The sequence below is a fragment of the Polypterus senegalus genome, chromosome 14, assembly GCF_016835505.1.
Source record: "Polypterus senegalus isolate Bchr_013 chromosome 14, ASM1683550v1, whole genome shotgun sequence".
NCBI lineage: Eukaryota > Metazoa > Chordata > Cladistia > Polypteriformes > Polypteridae > Polypterus > Polypterus senegalus.
In genome coordinates, this window is record NC_053167.1 from 34,664,435 (window position 1) to 34,686,075 (window position 21,641).

At 38.2% G+C, this 21,641-nt stretch overlaps 1 protein-coding gene across 3 annotated transcripts; it reads left to right on the forward strand.

Annotated features, from left to right (window-relative positions):
• The first annotated feature begins 713 nt into the window (after positions 1 to 713).
• Positions 714 to 19,984, forward strand: spata2 (spermatogenesis associated 2). Of its 3 annotated transcripts, none has more exons than XM_039734957.1 (3): positions 714 to 804; positions 11,687 to 12,118; positions 14,804 to 19,984. In XM_039734957.1, the coding sequence occupies exons 2-3, from the start codon at positions 11,774 to 11,776 to the stop codon at positions 16,040 to 16,042; spliced, it is 1,584 nt and encodes a 527-aa protein (XP_039590891.1). In that variant the 5' UTR covers positions 714 to 804; positions 11,687 to 11,773; the 3' UTR covers positions 16,043 to 19,984. The 3 variants fall into 3 exon arrangements, with proteins under 3 accessions (XP_039590891.1, XP_039590892.1, XP_039590893.1); XM_039734958.1 differs by having other exon boundaries at positions 800 to 852; XM_039734959.1 differs by lacking the exon at positions 714 to 804 and adding an exon at positions 897 to 1,559.
• Positions 19,985 to 21,641: the final 1,657 nt, after the last annotated feature.

Below are 21,641 nucleotides of genomic sequence, written 5' to 3' on the forward strand. Positions count from 1 at the left end.
GACAGATAGAGGTTCATTTCCGGAGGGTGGGACTGGACTGCGTGTCTGCCTGGAGGGTTGCAAACCGGGATCCCAAGTTGTTTCGCTGTGTACATGGGTGCGACCACGCACTGTACCAGTGTATGCTACCCAACTTGACTTAATTTAATCACATTTTTAGAATTCTTATTAAAGGTAAATATTGTATCATTCTGTCTAACACAGTAAATGATAGTTTACCTAATTAAAATAGGAGTTCTGGAGTTTTGGGTGGAACAGCTAGGTAGGCCTGAGCTTTGGAATCAAAAATATATTTTTCTTATATATGTAACCAATGAAACGATTTCCCATGCCAGACAAGTCATATTTGTACAGTTTTGTACCATATTCAGAAACAACGATGGTTCCTTCCTTTGAAATTTGTAATTATGAAACTCACAGATGAGAACCTAACGTCACCAGCAGTATTTGGCAGAAGTTACGGTTAGGTATGGTTCTTAGTTTAATATTTTCACTAATTTTGTTCTGGAAAACGACACTATATTTTAATCAAATGGACGAAACACACATATGTTCGATTTCTCTCCTTAGAAATATTTTCCAGCAAAAGTAGCCATCACTACAAAAAGGTTCCACCCTGCCGTGTCAATCTTTGAATCTTTTAAAATCTCCAGGAAGTCAACAGATACAAATAACTTTGATGTGGGGGCAGCCGTCGACTGGCTCTCGTTGATTATGCGCGCGACTGCAAGTACGTTGACGCGCGCACCCTCACATGTGAAGCATGCGCAATACGACAGTGGGGATTTCCAGCAGAATGCAAAGGTAAGGTTTCGTGGAGTGGAGTGTGGCGTCTTTTTAAACACCTTACGTGTAGGTTGCTTTCATTTCTCCTCAAAACTCTTAAAATAATCGGTTTAACTTCCTTTACTTCATTATTAGCAACCTTCTTCGGTTTATTTTGGAGAGTGCGCTGCAGGGGTCAGACGCTGTTTCCTGAACCGAAAACCTTGTTTTCATAGCAAAATACATTTGCGTAGAAAGCAGTTTATCCTCAAGAATGTTCACTGTGTTGGGACAGGTCTTCGTACTCATTTTGAAAGGAGGGAGAAACGAAGTAAAGGCATGGAAACCTTGGAGAACCGCACTAAAGCCTTTTCAGTGCAAATCCTGTGGAATTTATATGACGGCAAAGGCCTGTGGAAAGCGACAAGCACCGTGACGCTGGCATGCTGCTGATGGAGTGAGTCGGGATCGCTGAGAGTGTGCTGTTGCTACGGGTGTCTTTGCTGGTATACCGTCAAAACGTTATGTGAATTCCTTGTTGTGCCGCTCAAAATCCCCTAGTTTCCTGATATCCTGCGCGGTGTTTTCCGTGGCGATTCACACCTCCCGTTAAGAATAAAAGAGCACTACGCAGACCCAGACTAATCATACGCTGCGAAATCATTTTGGATTTACAGTATATGTGATGTTCTCATTAGAGATCAATCTAATTATTATAGGCCTGTTGAACGTCTACTGTCGGTCTTTTTGAATCATAGCATCTTCTGATATAAGGTAGCAGAACCCGACTTGTGGTGAGTAACTTTTATTAGGAAGATTTTTTTTTTTCTTATTCTTTGTTCTTAGCTGGCAAGTTGAAAACACAGATTAGGTTAATTTTGCAGCCATGTGTGATCCAAAGGGAGTTGTTAAATCTTGTGGCTTTTAAAGTTTTGTGTAATGTTCCATTGATGGCATGTTCTGTTGATGTTGGATCCTGGCTTGCGATTAGTCAAGGAAGGAACATACAATATAAAATATACAGTACTTAAGACACAAATAATGTCTTTTTGGAGACGTAGAAGACTCAAAAATATGTTCAGTCCACGCACTGTTTTTAACACCGAAGGAATGAATGACGTCAGCTTTTGTTAAAATGAATGTTTTTTTTATTTTGTAGAAAATATGATCGCTGATTGTTGGAAACAGTCTGTGGAAATAAATCTTAATGTTTCTGAAGAATTTGATTTAATCAATTAAGATGCATTCAGCGCCAATAAAAGGATCACAAAATATGAAAGGGAAAACAGTACGTTTTAGAAAGTAATTGTAGATTTTATCATCTTTGATATCCTTTGTGTTCATTGAGTAACTGTAACAAACATTTTGTGATGTTAATATAGTGATGCCCACCAGCTACATCAAACGTTTTACACTTTGTATATTTTGCAATCTAGGTTGACTCTGGGTCAAATGCTGACAGTCTGCTTAGTGTTAGGCCACTGTTTTGAAGTGGCCTGGGAAAATGCAAGTCTAGAAATGAGTTTGACTTTGGATCAGGTACTCATAAATCTGAATGCAGCTGCACTTTTTGCTTCTCCTTAATTTTGATGGGTAGCCTCTCTAAGCACAAAATAAGTGTTTTGCCCAGCAAATTCCTAGACAGTTGTGAATGTGAGTATAGATCCTGTTCAAAACCTGAGTGTGTTATTCTTTACTTGCGTACAACTGTAAATATTAACACAAAAAAAGGCTTCATTATATACTGTAGTCCATGTGTGGCCACGCAGTGTCAGGTGTGTGCTTGTTTCCCTTTCTTGTTTCACTAAAGAGGTCATGCTTTAGATCAGATGCTTATTTGTTTACTTTTTTTTTTTCTTTTATTAATAATTTGACTGGACAAGAAATGTTTAATCAAGAAAAAGTTCCACACCGTTTCTTATTGAAACAGAACTGTCAACCATCTAATTAAGTGATGTAAAGTTACATACTGTCGAGTCTTAAAAATCATCATTTCTGTGTGCTTCAATGATTTTTTTTCTTTAGAGATCATTACAGACATAAACTGCTTTTTATTTGATGAGATGATCATTCCTAAAAAGCTTGCTTTCCTATCTTCGTGCAGAATGCTTCAGACTACTGGGTAGAGTAAAATTTAAGAAAATGGAATACTGGAGCGTTATATTGGATTAGAGTGGGATGATACTTTTGCATGTTAGAGAGCTCCAGAGTCTACAAGTTGATTTAGAATTGACCATAAAAATACCTGTTGCATCTTCTTGAGTTTATTTTTCTCTGAACTAACTGAAATCAATGCTCAATCTGCTTTTACCCATTTAATATGCAACAATGTCATGAGCAAACGTTTTGCTGTGAACTAGTCAGCAGTGTTCAGGGTGACATGTTAAAAGTAATTGGTTATACCTACTCAGATTACTTTTTTAAGTAATGAGTAACATGACATAATGCTTATTTTAGAATACTTGCAATATTTAAAAAAAAGAATTCTTCAACCTCTCCTGGACTTCATAAGGCTGCTTTTGCTTGAAGTGTCACAGCTTATAAACAGCACTGTAAGGTAAATGCTGAACAGTTCAAAAACAGATTTTAGAAGATGGGAGTATTCACATTATTCTGGCTTCAAATAATGAGCTCTAAAAGCTTTATAATGAAATAGGCTTGGGAAAACAACAGCTCTCCCTGGCTGCATCAAAGTACCCCAGCAGGGCTAGCCATCAGAAATGCAAAGGGGAACTCCACCAGGAGAATACATAACCCTGAGAGGCAGTCTCCCTCAGCCCTTCCACTATCATGGCCTCCTGAATGGGAAAGGCACCAGCTGTCCGTGTCCCACCAGTAAAAGGCATCCCGACTGGATAAGGAACTATTGATCCCATCTGGGATGCCAGCCAACCTGTCAGTGGCACAGCATACAAAGTTGCAATTTTTTGCTTGCACACAGCAGTTAATTGGCACAAGCTATCTCTGGGCTAAGTATTTAGTAACAAATGCTGGCCACTGAAATATGTAGTTTTTCATACAAAAGTAGTAATGCAAAAGTAAAGCACTGTTTGTAGAGTCCTATATTTTATAATACAGTCCTAAAATTACACATTGCACATCTATACTCAGTGCATACAGTATTGTATATAACAAGAAGTTTTGAAATATTCAGAAATAAGTACAACGGAAGAAGGTAGAAGTCTTGGTTTGATAAGTCTTCACACACCATGACTCAGTACTTGCTGGCAGGTTCTGTTACAGCACTATCCACAATTAGTCATTTTAAAGTCTACCTAATTTGCACTTTTGGAAAGTGCATTTTGTGCCCATTTCTGTTAGCAATGTTATTTGAGCTCTTTCAAATTGGAAGTGGATCAGTTTTGAACTACAGTCTTGATGTTCTCATGCAGATTTTTTTGTCAGATTCTGGGATGAGTCATATGAATGTTAAACTAGTTTTGCTCTAGTGATTTTTTTTTTTTTAAACTGAGATAAACGGAAGCTCATTTTAACGATATATTGTAGATATTAAATTTCATATTTAAAAAACCTATTGTAGTACCCTCTTTGAACTGTAGTGTAGTCTACTAATAGCAGGTATGTTTAATCAATATAATGTTTAACCCTGTAAATCTATAAAAAAAAAAAAAGTGCTACTGCAGTTGTGGTTATCTACTTGAAGAGTCAGACATGACATGTTCATTTAATCACGCTTCATGATCTAATTCATTCTTATTCAGAGGTCGTGGATTTGACATGTAGCAGCTTCCTTTAAACCCAACAGATCTGTCTGATTTATTATTACATTAATATATCGATACCATCAACTTTAAGGTATAAACACTAAATATTTAGAATTAGTTATGTTTCATTTCTTTTGGCTGGTTTATACTTCACACTCAGAACGCATACATATATCATGTCTGCCACGCGTTACCAGAGCTCATTTGATGTGTCCTCTGAGCAAGTCCTCAAATTAATACAACGCGTGCGTAAGTTGCAGTGCCAGGAAAAAATTGGAGGGTGCAGTGTGATCAAGTCATGTTTACTATCAACGTGTGACATAAAACCTCTTAGCAGATCCTACAGGATCAATGTGTGTGCTTCGATGTTTGATGTTGTGAAGCAAAAAGTGTTGCATATTCCTCATCATAATGACACGATATACAGTATCTCCCAAAAGTTAGTACACCCCTCACGTTTTTGTAAATATTTTATTATATCTTTCATGGGACTACACTGAAGATATGACACTTTAATATAATGTGGTGAGGAAGTCGGGCTCTATTGTAGGCATGGAGCTGGACAGTTTGACATGGTAGAGCGACAGGCACTGAGCAGGCTCCTGTCAATCATCCACTGAACAGTATCATCTCCAGACAGAGGAGCAGCTTCAGCAACAGACTGCAGTCACCGTCATGCTCCACTGACAGACTGAGGAGATCGTTCCTCCCCCACACTATGCGACTCTTCAATCCCACCCGGGGTGGGTGTAAACGTTAACATTATACTGAGTTATTGTCTGTTTTTCCTGCATTTTTATCACTCTTTAATATTGTTTATTTTAGGGATGCACCGAAATGAAAATTCTGGGCCGAAAACGAAACCGAAATTTTTGGATGCACTTGGCCGAAAACCGATACCGAAACCGAAAATGGCTTCATTAAAAAACATGTTTAAAATATTTTCTTTTTGTTTGTATTAAAAAAACTACAAATTAATTAAGCAATCAAACTTTTATTGATAATAAATAACAGTAATAAGGCTGTTTAACAATAACAAAACTAAATAAAATTTCTTTCTGTAACAAAATTGTGCAAAAAAAATGCTAGCTGCTTTTTTACTTCAATTTTAAATTACTGTACCAAACAAGAGTGCACAAACAGAAGAAAAATAAATAAATCCAACCTCTTACTGTAAACAACATAACTATACACACTAAATTGGTCTGCTTTTAATTTAAGCAAAAGAAGCAGGTTTATCTTTATGAACAAAAGTTTTTCAGTTTTCTGCCTGAAGACACAGTTCCTCTTCTCATGAAGAACATACTGCACTGAATAAAATCACTCAGTCTGTGCTAGCTTTTAGTGCCTTTACGAATTGTGCAAAATATTACCTGCATTAAACGTTTTACTTCAATTTTAAATTACTGTGCAAAACAACATTGCAATAACAGAATAAATAAATCAAACCTTTAACTGTAAACAACATCAAATTAGGCTGCTTTTATTTTAGCAAAAGTGGCAGATTTCTCTTTATGAACAAAAGTTGTTCAGCTTTCTGGCTGGAGAACGATTTCTGTTCTCATCAAGAACATGAGATGCTGCACTGAATAATCTCTCACTGTCTGTGCTGGTGCTTGGGGCAGATTAGTACTTGCGCAGTCCATGCAAGCAAAGGAAAGCGATCTTTGTTCGCGCCAGTAGTCAAGTGGATTGTCACTTCTGCCAATGGGTAGTTCAGCTAGATAGGTTGCTACTTCTTGTGAGGCTGCGCTTGCTCTTACACCGCTGTGGGTTGGGACGCTTTCCTGTAAAATTTCGTCAAACATATCAGAAAGTGAAGGAATGTTCGCCTCATCACTTTATGCGTGACCGTTTCTCAGGCACAGTTTGCTCTGTTCTCCCGTCGCGCTTGTGCTTCACCAGAGGTTTCAAGAGCCGTAAGCTCTGTTTGCACCATTTCGCGTACATCCTGCCTTTTCTCATCGTCAAAGTAATGGTCTTTAAAGCGTGGATCTAATATTGTTGCAATGCCGTAAAGAGGGTTGGACTCAATGTCTTGGAAGCGTTTGTTAACAGCCTCCAGTAGAGTTTTTTTAGCTGTTTTTACGCCATGATCTGTTTCCGCCTCTTTTCCAAGCAGGCGCTTCAGTGCTGCGATCAGTGGAATAACTTCAGCAACAGACGCTTGAGCTGAGCTTATTTCCTTGGTTAACTGTTCGAACGGGCGAGAAGAGAGACAATGTTTTCCACCAACATCCACTGATGTGCACTCAAAGTTGCTGGCAGGTCGTGATCTGTCATGTATGCAGCTAAAACCCGCTTCTGTTCAAGTAATCCTTGCAACATATAGTATGTACTGTTCCAGCGAGTGGCCACATCTTGCTGTAGTCGTTTGTTGGCATCCCAAACTGTTTTTGCAAATCTTGTAGTCTGGAATAAGCAAGCGGAGAATGCTTAAAATGTCCCACAATTTTTCTCCCAGTTGCTGTGATTTCTGATATGCTCCGCTGACTAAGCACTCCCTCATTCACAGCCAACTGCAGCGTGTGTGCCATGCAAGGTATGCTCTTTAATCCACTGTCATCCATAGCCTTTATCATGTTCCGTGCATTATCTCTCACAATCACATGCACTTTAGACTTGTCTATGTTCCAAGTTTCAAACATGTTAGCCAAAGCATCAGATATTGCTGCTGCAGTGTGTGAGCCGACAAACTCCTGTGCATGAAGCAGAATGTTTTGCAATTTAAACTCCGCGTTTATCCACTGCGCTGTCAAACTGAGCATGCTAGTTGGACTAACGTCAGAGCTCCATATGTCTGTGGTAAAACTTAGAGCAGAGATATCTGTGGTCATGAGCTCATGAACATGTTTTGCAACACGGTCATACATTTCAGGTAGAGAGGTCTCTGCAAAATACCGTCTGCTTGGCAGTGTGTAACGCGGCTCAATGTGGTGTATTAGCCTACGAAATCCGATGTCCTCCACGACTGAAAACGGCTCGTCATCTAAAGCAATGAATTCCATTACTTTCTCTGTTATGTCACGTGCTTTAGCACTGTCATTTGCAAATTTCTTAATTTTTTCGAAAAATGTGGCAACCGAGGGTGTTGATGTGCTAGTTGGCTTAGTTTTAACCAACGTTGTTTGACGGTATTCCTCAAATTCAATTGCGTGTCTTGACTTAAGGTGGTGTATTAAACCTGTAGTCGAAAATGTCTTTGCTGTTGAACCCCCTCTTGAAACTTTTGCAGAGCAAATGTTGCATATTGCAACTTTGTTGTCCTCATCTGAAACTTTGAAGTGCTTCCAAACCGCCGACATACTCCGTGTTTGATGCGTAATGACAGCGCGAACGAGACGGGAGGATGGGAGAGGCATGGCGACAATTTCAGCTTTTATTTTCGGCGCTTTCTTACGTTTCGGCCGAAACCGATAATGCTATTTCGGCCGAAAATTTTTGGTGGCCGAAATTTCGGTGCATCCCTAGTTTATTTTTATCAGTATGCTGCTGCTGGAGTATGTGAATTTCCCCTTGGTATTAATAAAGTATCTATCTATCTATCTATCTAAAGTAGTCAGTGTACAGCTTGTATAACAGTGTAAATTTGCTGTCCCCTCAAAATAACTCGATACACAGTCATTAATGTCTAAACCGCTGGCATCAAAAGTGAGTACACCCCTAAGTGAAAAATATGCAGATTGTACCCAAAGTGTCAATATTTTGTGTGGCCAACTTTATTTTCCAGCACTGCCTTAACTCTCTTGGGCATGGAGCTCACCAGAGCTTCACAAGTTGCCACTAGAATCCTCTTCCACTCCTCCATGACGACATCACGGAGCTGGTGGATGCTAGAGACCTTGCGCTCCTCCTCCTTCTGTTTGAGGATGCCCCACAGATGCTCAATAGAGTTAGGTCTGGAGACATGCTTGGCCAGTCCAGCACTTTTACCCTCCGTTTCTTTAGCAAGGCAGTGGTCATCTTGGAGGTGTGTTTGGGGTCGTTATCATGGAATACTGCCCTGCGGCCCAGTTTCCAAAGAAAGGGGATCAGGCTTTGCTTCAGTATGTCACAGTACATGTTGGCATTCATGGTTCCCTCAATGAACTGTAGCTCCCCGGTGCCGGCAGCACTCATGCAGCCACACACTTGTCTTTGTACTCCTCACCTGGTTGCCACCACACATGCTTGACACCATCTGAACCAAATAAGTTTATCTTGGCCTCATCAGACCACAGGACATGGTTCCAGTAATCTGTGTCCTTAGCCTGCTTGTCTTCAGCAAACTGTCTGTGGGCTTTCTTGTGCATCTTCTTTAGAAGAGGCTTCCTTTTGGGATAACAGCCATGCAGACTAATTGATGCGGTGTGTGGCGTATGGTCTGAGCACTGACAGGCAGACCCCCAACCCCTTTAACCTCTGCATCAATGCTGGCAGCACTCGTACGTCTGTTTTCAAAAGACAACCTCTGGATATGACACTGAGCATGTGCACTCGACTTCTTTGGTCAACCATGGCGAGGCCTGTTCTGAGTAGGAACCTGTCCTGTTAAACTGCTGTATGATCTTGGCCATCGTGCTGCAGCTCAGTTTCAGGGTGTTGGCAATCTTCTTATAGCCTAGGCCATCTTTATATAGAGCAACAATTCTTTTTTTCAGATCCTTAAGAGAGTTCTTTGTCATGAGGTGCCATGTTGAACTTCCAGTGACCAGTATAAGAGAGTGTGAGAGTGATAACACCAAATTTAACACACCTGCTCCCCATTCACACCTGAGACCTTGTAACATTAACGAGTCACATGACAATGGGGAGGGAAAATGGTTAATTGGGCATATTTTGGACATTTTTCACTTAGGGGTGTACTCACTTTTGTTGCCAGTGGTTTAGACATTAATGGCTGTGTGTTGAGTTATTTTGAGGGGACAGCAAATTTACACTGCTATACAAGCGGTACACTGACTACTTTACATTGTATCAAAGTGTCATATCTTCTGTGTTCTCCCATGAAAAGATATAATAAAATATTTACAAAAATGTGAGGGGTGTTCTCACTTTTGTGAGATACTGTGTGTGCTGTTATTTGGCATTTTGTTCAGAGTATATCAGTTTTATTATTAAAGCATAGGATACCTGTTTTTGTTCAACTGTATACAGAGCCAGTTTCAGAGACAGGAGAGAGATTTATATGCAAGCTGGTCAATATTAGTTTAATGTGTCAGGTTTGAGTTTCACATGCTATCAATGATTGTTAATATGTAGGACATGACACTCCTCCAGTTTTACTCTGAGCATGTATTTATAAGGAGGAGAATTGATCAATTTGAATTAAGTAGTTATCTGAAATTTATTTAGAGGACTGATAATTTGTTTTGAATAACAAGCATCATCAAAAACAAAGTAGAGCTAAAGTATGATTATACAATTTAGAAAACACTTCCAAGTTAAGTGTGAGTAACAAGCTTTTCCTGAGGTTGTACATTTTCATAACCATGAGTAATCAATAACAACCTTTAAGGCTACATTATCAGAGATTATGAGATACAAGTTTGCAAACTTCTGCTTGAATGATTTGAAGTGCAATGGTGACCAATAAATTATTACATCCACTGGTGCTTAGTTTTCCTTTAAGTTAGATTTTTGATTTGATACACTTTATTAATCCCCAAGGTAAAATTGTCTTTTTGCATGAGGTCAGCCATCGTACAGCACCCCTTAAGGTCTTGAATAAATGATCAATTTATTATTACAAATTACTCTAACATCCACACCTTGCCTAATAGTGTGTGTTTTCCAAAAGACAGACATAGCCCTTAACCATGGCAGAAGTGACTTTATTACAAAGTCTGGTTTTAAAAAACAGAGTACAGCTTGTATTTGTGCTAATGGACAATATCTTAACAGCTTTATTTAGCAACAAAGGGATATGTTTAGGAATTAATTTTGTAATCCTATTAACATGAAGAGAAAAAACAAATTTAATATTCTATTGGTTTGCCACAAATTTTATTTATACTTGATTTGGATAAGTTACAGTAACTATTTGTTGTGCTGCATTTTTACAACTACCCCCAGTTAGAGGGCCAGGAAAAAAAAAATAAAACAAAACCAATTGTTATTACAATATACCGTAAGCACTGAGACTTGGTTCAGAGTAGGTTTGGCTATTAGTTTTATTCTCTTGGATTTCTTGGATTTTTTTTTAAAACAATATTTCATCAACAATCCCCATGAACACTAAAATGTTCGTAAACCCTTTCTTAGCTTTTTCTCTTACAGTTGGTTAATTTTTTTTTGTGTGCAATCACTCTCCTGTATCTGACTTGATATCTGTTTCATTAACATCACCCCTCCTATGGACATAACCCTTCAGATTGGGGAACAAGATGTAGTTACACCGGGCTAGGCCTCGTGAATAAAGGAGGATGTGACATTCCTTTAAATCTGCAACTTTGCAGAGCAGCCTTTGCAACCCATGCAGTGTGAGCAGGGGATATTTTTGTTACATAGAACAGGGACTTCTGCAGACACCAAAGCAAAGCATTGTAATTTTGACAAGGTCTTGCGTGGGACTTTTGATGCATGTAATCGTTATGAATTTAACTACTTCATGGGAAGTTTGGCACATGATCATGTGCTTGGGGTTTGGTAATGGCAATAACCATACATTTATTATTTGTATTGTGTTTTGACTCTGGCTCATAGTAATGTATCCGGGTTTCATCCTGTTATGAATTACTTTAAAAATTTCGCCTTTGTATTTCTACAGTGCTGAATAAAATCAGTGTAGTTTTTTTTTGGCAGGACCAGATATATAGTGTCTGTGACTGGTAATTCACAACTTACTTGAAAGTAACATAATGAAACAAATTATTATTTAAGATACAGGCCACCCAGGAACTGAGTCTAATCTGTTTAAAGGAAAAGCCAAATTTTATTGTTATGGTATTCCAGTTAGCCAAATAATTTCCTCCATCTTTTATACTCCTGCACTGGTGATGACTTTTAGGTATAGTTGTTTTGGTAGTAGAGCTGTCACAAGCACAGAGGATAATGAAAGTTTCCTTGCATGCCACATCAGTGTTATGTCTAAGGCTAAAGTTATCCAAATGTAATAATCTGTGAAAGTTATTAAGTAAATACAATGTGTGTGTGGCAATTGGAACGATTTAGACACCTATTTCAGCCTTTTTTTAATTATTTATTTCTTTGTATAGGATTTCTGAGACTGGCCAGTTAAATTTGAGTGACAGAGATCTCAAGTGACTATGAGAGGTGTACAGTGAGTAACCTTGTTACGTCCAATGGATTCGAAGCTACGAGAGGATCTTTATAAGAAGTATGTTTCTTTCCTGGAATCACAACTTGAACTTGCTGGTGGAGCAGGAGCACAGCAGCACCAACGTTCACAACAGCATGGTATTAGTGAAACTGAACTTCATTCAGCTGCAACAGCATTCCTTAGTCTGTACCAGGTGGATCCAGCGCATCGATTTTGGATAGTTCGCTTTTATGAAATTGCAGAAAATGCATTGCGTACAATTAGAAGCTCAAGCCTTGAAGCACTAGAGACTGCATTTGCTACATTGGAAACAATCTGCACCAATCTACTACTTTATCCTTGGAAAAAAGAATTTCGCACTCTCAAGGTATTTTATTTATTTACATTTTTTATTCACAATTAATTGCATATTAATCAAATTACGTATTTTCCTTAAAGCATACTAATATTTTCTGTAAACCAGAAATAACTTTATTTCTTCTGAATATGAACCAGTTTTAATAACCAGTTGACTATACATATTAAATTATTCCGGTTGCAGACCAAGTTACTCGCAATCCAAGGTTTTACTGTAAGTGTTTTGCAAGACAAGTTAAAATTTATTAAAAATTTTAGCTTGATAAACGAGCGAGGTCTTGCAATACGAGTAGTATATGTATATATATGTATATATATATATATATATATATATATATATATATATATATATATATATATGTTTTGTCTGCTGAGTGTCACGTGATCACAACTGAGCTGATGGTTCTTCCCTGTCTCTCTCGCTGTGGGATTGTGGGTAATCGTCTCCCATTCTCTGTCTCAGTCGGCGTGCCTCACTCATATAGTCAACATCCATACAAGCGTATACTGTTTACTAAAACATTGTGACCACGTGTGTGTTGTAACGTGCAAGTCCCTGTCTTGCACCCCAAAACACGAAGCTGAGTCTCAGTACATTAGCAACACCAGCTTTATTCAGCTTGAAACCGGAACAGCATGGTTATTTATTGTAGTGGGATCTGCCACTCTTCTAAACACAGACACAGCACTCGGGCAGGGTCATGGCCAGGTTAGTGGTCAAGTAATACTGTGCCCTGCGCATTTATAATATTCCTTGTATCACCCATCAACAGCAGGTGCTTATAGCATGTCCGCGATCTTTTCGGATTCGCTTTTATGGCAGCCTGCGGTTGCTTCGGGACGTTCTTCCACATGTCGTCCTATTGGGTGGAATCCCAAAAGAGTTTAGAAACCTTACAGTGCGTAAAACATTTTTTTTATTTTGTGTCCAAGTGTAGTGACTCTTCAGGCAAAAGCAACTGTCATTGGATAGGCTCCTTGTGAGCCAACAGAGAGCAGGGATTCCGTTAGTTAGATTGAAAGTCATCCTATACAATAACCCTCCTCTCTCTCGTCTCCCTCACAACAGCCATGATTCTTTTCAAAGGTAAAGTGCAGGTTAATTTGTTATATGTATTTTTACTTTTATATTTTGTATTAATCATTTTTATGACTAGTTTTGGGTTGTGGAACGAATCATCTCAGTTTCCTATTATTTCTTATGGGGAAATTCGCTTTGATATAAGAGTGCTTTGGATTACAAGCACATTTCCGGAATGAATTTTGCTCTCAATCTAAGGTTCCACTGTAGTTTATTGATGATTTTGTGCAACGGAAACAACTGAATAAACGGTGAAATACTAATGGGTCAACAGCTCAAAGTAAGTTTTCATTTTGAACTACATAACCGTACAGATTAGTCTAGCACTTTAATGGTTCTGCCACTAATGCTGCATTTAAAATAATATGATAAAAAGACATTTTTGACATATTGGTTTTTTCAATTCAGCCAATTGCCTAAGCACACCAGTTTATTTAAATGGTTTTGTTTAAGTGATTTTTTTTTTTAAATAATATTACAAACAGATGTAGAAAACAATCACTCACAAGGAACAGTAGTGTCCAATTCTATTTTTTTTCTAGCTAACTTGGCCAGGGCTAGTTAGTTGTCCTCTTGTAGCTACCACCACTGTACGGCTGCAGAAATGATGTTTTGGTAAGTGGTGCTGCCGACCACAAAGATTAACCCGCCTATCCTGGATATGAGTGTGTGAATTTATATAAAAAGTATTGAAACAGAGAATCTGCAATGTTAAAGCTTAAAATGATACTTAATAGCCATCAGATTGCAGTATGTATGTTAATTGTTAAACAGAAAGTCCAACCCTACAAGTTATCTATTTTGAGTGAGATACAAGAAGAGAGAAAGTTTAAAAAAAATATTCTGTCACCTACTTAGTTTCACAGAGTCTGATAACGCTGTTTCATGCTTTGGGGAACAGCAACTTTGACAGTCACCAAAAGTACATTTACACCATGCATATCCAGAAGAGGATGAAGTTATCATTTCCATGTGCTTCAGTATCACTAGAACTAGACTCGGCTGTATAATGCAGTCACTGCTTTACATTTTGACAGCCCATATTTCATTCGTCCCGTTGTCAGAAATGCCATGTCAGCAGCCACTCTATATTGGAGATTAGTATACTTTGGGAAGGCAGTATACGTACGACTAGCAGTGGACAAGGGATCTTGGGAATAATTATAATTAGGTTAGGACATGATTGGTCTGTGTAAATGCATTAATTCTTTACTGTAGTGGCACGGTGAAGTACCTTTTTGTTCCAGAAGCTTTTTTCTCCCCTCTCTTCAAGTGAAACACGTTCATCTTACCTGGACTTGCTTGATGCATTTAGGTGTTGCTTTAACAGAGTTTAATACCATAACTTTTTAATGCGTTAATCGCACATGTTAATGTGCAATTCACCAACAGCCCTAATATATTTTTAGACTTTATTCAGTTTAAACATGAAAGGGTGCCTTACAGGTAAAGGTGGGCAAAGAAACAATACATAAAAGAAAAGGCAGGTTACACTTTCAGAACATTATCTGCATAGTTTAGTCCAAATATATTGGTTTTTGTGGTGGTTTGCATTATTATACAATTCAACAGTTTGAGATTTCATTCTAATTATGTTTTCCTTACACTTTTCAGACCTTCACTGGGCCTTATGTTTATTGTCTACAGTCGGCTTTGTGCGAGTCAGACCTACGCAGTCTGCTTCGTTCTATGGGTTACTCAAAAGACCAGGAATTGCTGTATCATGCTCGGGAAGCACCAGGAGGTTTTTCTCAGCTACGTCAACTAGCATTTGAGCTTTTTTTAGCACGAATGGAATGTCGGTTGCTAAAGGAATTGGTGTCCCAGGCTGGTGGAGGGCTTGCTTTGGAGGTGGAGGCTGTGGAAGTCCGTAGGATCAGTAGGGAAGATGCTAGAGGTTGCGCTGAAGCTTTGTGTCCCCAAGAAGCCCTCATTGGAGAAGTATCTCGCCTCTTTGTGCGGCGTGTCGAGCCTGACCGGGCTTACCTTAAACGTGGTGGACGACCTTCAAAATCTGTAGATGTGACTGATGGGGCAGGTCACTGGCAGCCTGCTACCAAGCCTGTTCTGAAAGCCTCTCTCAGTCTACGTAAAGAACCATTGTTTGTAGATGCTGAAGAAGACCAGAAGGATGAAATTATCCGTCCAACTCCCTCCTTACTTTCTGTAGCTGGAATCCCCTATAGCCCTGTGGCTGACTTCTTTCCTGTGCCTCCACCTTCCTTGGAACAAACGCAGCATTCTTCCTACCCTTATATGTCTTCACTTGAAGAGGTAGACCTCTACACTGACCGTGGTGGCTTCCGCCTCCCATCCCGACAACAGTGTCGTGACCCAAGAGATGGCAGGGAGAACTGGGGTTCCAAAAGTCCATCTGCTTCAACTGCTGGTATGAAGTGCCAGATTTGTGGGCTTGGTACCAGTAGCCTTGCTGCGTGTCAGAAATGTGATATGATCATGTGTCCTAGCTGCCATGCAGATGACCATTCATCTTGTTCTGGAATGCAAGACTTTCCTAAAGTTACAAGGCCTAGTGAGGGGTACCTGCCTGTTAAAGAAAAGATATGTGTCTATTCTAGTACTCAGTCACAAGTTCCTGAAAAAACACTCTCCACATCTAAGTTTTTTTCTGGTAAGACCAGTACTACTACAAGCAGTGGTTCACGATGTGGATTTTGTAATAAGCCTGGAGCCTCCAACACATGTCTTCAGTGCTCAAAGGTGTCCTGTGACAGTTGCATTATACTATATGCAAAGGATATTTGTGGACGAAAAAATATGCTCCACAATTTTGCGTCCAACAACCAGCTTAACTACAAGTCCAGTTCTATTTCTCACCTAGTATATCGATAGGAAAAGTTAGGATTCTAGGTACTTTTAAAAGTTTTTACACAAGAAATTATAGATCTTTATCTCCATCTGGAGTATGTTGCCACAAGCTGGATGATGGTATGTGGATATTTCATCTGTCATAATATGGATGCTCTTGGTCCTCATTGCAGATCTCTTAAACTCCTTTTAGTTGCAGGTGTTTCAGTCATCCCATGTCTCATCATATCTATCAATCAACACATGTCTAGTGCATTTGGTAAAATAATTAGATTGCCAAAAGCAAAACCTGAAATTCATAACAGGATTTATTTGGTGAAAATGTATGGAAAAGTATGTGCCTGTCCGTGGGTTTGGAATTTAATCCATATTTAAATTTCTGCTGTATTTTGTAGTGTTCTTGAATAATTTTACATTTAGGACACCAGAAACCTAATGTTAACTTTTATCTATATAACTACTTGTGGAAAATGTGACTTAAATTACAATGCTTTTAATAATTCTCATGTTTTCAGTGCAGTGTTTACAGCCGTTCACGGCACAGAGTCCGAAGTGTGTGCTGTATCGCACCAAATTTTTTAGTGGCAATGCTTTTGCTTTTATGCGATCACCAGTAGTCATTGCACCTGCATACAGATTATATTACTTCATGACCGTATATAGTGAGTTTGAGGTTACCACTTCAGTTCTTGTCTTGCACTGAAGGAAGTGATCAGTGAACTGAGCTCTTCTTGTTTTAATAACTGAACAAACTGGTTACACGCTCGAGTTGGCTTGAAAGTTACTGTGATACAAATTGTTCCTGTTTACAGCACTTTCATTATTTTGTTTTCATGACTGTTTTGTTTTTGCTGGTTTGTTCAAATGGACAGTGTTCTTCTTATCACGCCGGACACTTCTCTCAGTCTTTACCAATATAGCTTCCCATGTTGATGTGGAATCTAATAAAATGTGTATTTAAACAAAATTATGGGATTGGTTATTTATGTAGGAATCCTTTTTATAATCTCACCCTGCTTTTTGGTGTGATTTTGATTTTTTCCTTAGGCAAATGAAGTGTTGCATCAGTAATTGAACGTAAGTCAAAATTTGGCCTTAAAATGTTTGTGTTTCGAACACTGTACTTAAATAGACATTTGACTGTGCTTTGTTTTAACATATTGATGTAAAATAATTTTACATATGTTGATTATTGTGTATTTGCAGCATGTAAAGAGTTGCCATAAAATCTGAAAAAGAGTACTGTATATCTACACATTGTGGAATATTTAAGAACAGAAAATATGTGACAATTTTGCCATAATCTCACGCTTTTCAAACCCTGATATGTATATTAAATTACTGTTCTAACTGTGAAAACATATAAATCCGTATTTTCTAGAAATGAATTTGCTTTTTTTTTTTTTAAAATCTTTTCAAGATATTTATGTTTGATTTGAAACTCAAGCTTTTAAATATGGGTGGTGCCTTCAATTAACCAAGGATAACTGGAGTTATAATCTGTTTTTGCAGAGCTGAAAAAAATGTATACTGCAAATGTTGTGCAATGTTCCCTTTTTGTAAGCGCTTTATGTACACAGACATTACCATCTTGACAATATTTTGGTTTTCTTTTAGTAAAGTGGGTCTTGCTGAAAAATATGCCTCATTTTAGAAAGTCTTGTCCAGTCCCTTCTGGAATGTGAAACCTATCTAGAAAAATGGGGAAAGCTTCAAGAAAAGTGGCAGTTTTAAAGCAGTTAAATGTCTAGATTTAATTTTAAATTTTATTAAAAAAAGAAAGTTGTCCTACTACTTCATTTAAGTAGGAGTCTTAAGTTTAACAAAGAAGTGGGCAATTGTTTGGATACGGTCATTTGAAATCATATCAGTGTTTTTTTTTTGTTTTAACTTCTTAAACACTAGTTAACACTGATTTTTCTTAGTTTTGGATAAATTGTTACCACTTTGCTTATACTGAATTTATCTCTTTACTGATTTATAATCAGTGGGGTCAGTTTTGTTTTTATTTGATTTTCATGATAACACATGAACATGCAGTCTTGCTAAATAATATTAATAAATATTTTTAGACTATTTAAAAATGTGGCATTGTTTAATATGTATAATTAAAAATGCAGAGCAGCAACGTGTTTGCTAGCTGTTTCAGAATGCCGTACCGTGTTACAGGTGTAAGGTTTTATACTGTTCTTTTGCGCAACTTTTATTGTTTCGGTCTTTTTATATACTATGCAAACAATTGTAAAATGCAGATTTTTCCATGTCTTATTTCAGTTTTTACATTCTGTGTATATATAGTGTTTTTGTCTTATATTGTCATCAAATTCCTAAGCAGATTAGAATTTCAAGTTAATAAGTGCTTCACACACTAGTTGCACATATGTGCACAATTAATAGTATGAAGAAGTAAACACATTGAGGAAGTGTCTAAGGTTCAGAATGTGCGCAGTTTGGAGAGTAGGCGTTTTGAAGTTTTTTTTAAAGTTGAAGTTATCTGTCTTCTCCATTAGATTATGTGCTTAATGTTCAGAATATTGGACTATAAATGAAATTCATTTCACATCAGGTTAAAGACATCCTTGATATATGTGCAGTATCCAACTATTTTGACCTTCCAGTGCCCCTATTTAGTGATAGATGTTAGTATGGTACATGGTTAACACATATTACTCAAAGCTGTTTACCTCTAGCAGGAAATTTGCAGAGTATTTTCACTTTGCTAACTGCATGGCAGCTCGGTGATTAGCACCGTTGCCCCACAAATCTAATATCCTGGGTTCAGGTACCGGCTGTTTTCTTTGCTGAGCTCACCCCATAACTGTATGTATTGTCCTTGGTATACCCTGGTTTTCTTTTATCTCTCCAAGGAAATGTTAATTGGCGATTCCAATTGGCACTGTGATTATTTTTTACTCTTATCTGAAGGTCTTGTTTCTGCCTTGGGTAGGGTCCATCCACCCATGATCCTGAATTGGATTAGGATGGTTTAAGAATGTGATGCTGCATTTGTTTTGCATTGAAATATTATTTTGCACTAAATGTAAGGAATCTTTAAACTGCAGATGTATTATTTGGGTGATGGGTAACAATGCAATAAATAAAAAAGCAAATTCTTTCAGACTTGTACCCCATATTCAGAATATCTTTTAAAGATGCACTTTATAGTCTATTGAAAGTGAGATTAAAACTCTTCACTGTTTTTGGTTTGGGTGGTGGTGTTGTAGTGGAGTTTGGATTGCAATATTATTTGCTTCAATATTTAATTAGTGTGTGGGATGATGTATGCATTCAGCATGAAATGTTATAGCTATATCACCCTCATTACATCTGAGGTAATGTGGCAGTCCACAATTTTTCCACAGCCCTATCACTAAGGTTTAGTTTTGCAGAAACCTTATGTTCTGACATATAGTCTCACAATAATGGGTTAGAGTGCATCAGAATTATCCCTTATTGTTGAAGAGTTAGTAGAGCATGCATTATGAAAGTGTGTATAAATCCTCCAACTTTAGAGCATACAGTGTATTCCTTTGAGTTTGCTAATCATGTCAGGCTTGGGGCCAACTTTGTAAAAGTGTTATAGGTGTTCAGTAAATATGGAAACCTCTGTGCAGTTTTAGGTTGCCAGGTAAGTTAAGAGTTTAAGATTTGACTCAAGTTGTTTTTCCCCAGACACCAGTTTCTTTTAATTAATAGTAATGAGTGCTGGTGTGTGTTATTGGCAGCTAAAATCTGGCATGTTTGTAGACATCACTGTGTCTTGTGCCATTTGTAGTGCCCACCCTCCTGAAAATGCAGTGAATACTTCCTGTTAACAAAATGTAAAGAGTGATGTTCAAGCAGGGTTTATTTTTTATTTTCTATTTATTTATTTTTTATTTTGTATTTTTGGAAGAAGTAGCCAAATGATTTGTTAGTAAAAACATAATTTTCTAACACAATGCCAAGAATAAAACACTATTTAAAGAGAAAATAGTTTTGTTTGCTTTTTTTCATGTGTGTGTATATTATTTTGACATTTGCAGATGTTTGTTTATTTTTCCTCCTAATAGCAAGATTAATCCAGATCGGGTTGAATAAAGTTGTTTGCAAGTTACCATCTACAGTAGGCATCATTTTTGCTACTAATACAGAAAGGAATCTTCTTGGAGCTTGCTGCTTACTGAAGTGGACAAGCAAATGAAACATGCTAGTGCTGTTTCCAGTGTTATAGAGAAGATCATGAAGCTGAGGCTTTATGGCTTAATGCCTTTAGAAACTTTTGTTGGAAGCATGCAAAATACAGCAGACCTAAAAATGATTGGCATTCTTGATAAAAATGCTGATAAGGCATATTATAAACAGTAAAAATATCACACCATATAAAATCTTATTTATCTGCTTATAACTGTCTTAAAAAAAAAAAGTATTAAGTACTTTTTCCCTAAATCGTACATTGCAGAATTACTAAATCCCAGACTGTTTTAGATACCAAACTAACCAAACTAATGCTAATCTGCAATAAGATTTCATTTTCATTTATTGACCTGTTTATTAAATTGAAAACCCCTTTTTTTCTCCCCAATCACCAGGGGTAAAGACAACAATCACAATATAGTACTCGGCTTTATTATGGCAGGGTTTATTAATCCATTAACACCATCCAACCTCTGCTCCTTAAGGACAAGCTGACAGAGATGGGAGTAGATTCATACCTGGTGGCTTGGATCGTGGACTATCTTAAAGACAGACCTCAGTATGTGCGTCTCAGGAACTGCAGGTCTGACATTGTGGTCAGCAGCACAGAAACGCCGCAGGGGAATGTGCTTTCTCTGGTCCGGTTCAGCCTATATATATCAGACTTTCAATACAACTCGGAGTCCTGCCACATGCAAAAGTTCGCTGACGACAGTGCTATCGTGGGCTGTATCAGGAGTGGGCAGGAGGAGAAGTATAGGAACCTAATCAAGGACTTTGGTAAATGTTGCGACTCAAACCACCTACAACTGAACACGAGCAAAACCAAGGAGCTGGTGGTGGATTTTAGGAGGCCCAGGCGCCTCACGGACCCCATGATCATCCGAGGAAACTGTGTGCAGAGGGTACAGACCTATAAATATCTGGGAGTGCAGCTGGATAATAAATTGGACTGGACTGCCAATACTGATGCTCTGTGGAAGAGAGGACAGAGCTGACTATACTTCCTTAGAAGGCTGGTGTCCTTCAACATCTGCAATAAGATGCAGCAGATGTTCTTTCAGATGGTTGTGGTGAATGCCCTCTTCTACGCGGTGGTGTGCTGGGGAGGCAGCATAAAGAGGGACGCCTCACGCCTGGACAAACTGGTGAGGAAGGCAGGCTCTATTGTAGACACGGAGCTAGACAGCTTGACATCTGTGGCAGAGCGATGGGCGCTGAGCAGGCTCCTGTCAATCATGGAGAATCCACTAAACAGTATCACTTCCAGACAGAGGAGCAGCTTCAGCGACAGACTGCTGTCATTGTCCTGCTCCACTGACAGACTGAGGAGATTATTTCTCATCCACACTATGGAACTCTTCAATTCCACCTGGTGGGTTAAACGTTAACATTATACAATGTTATTGTCTGTTATACCTGTCCTGCACTCTCCCCCTTCCATTTT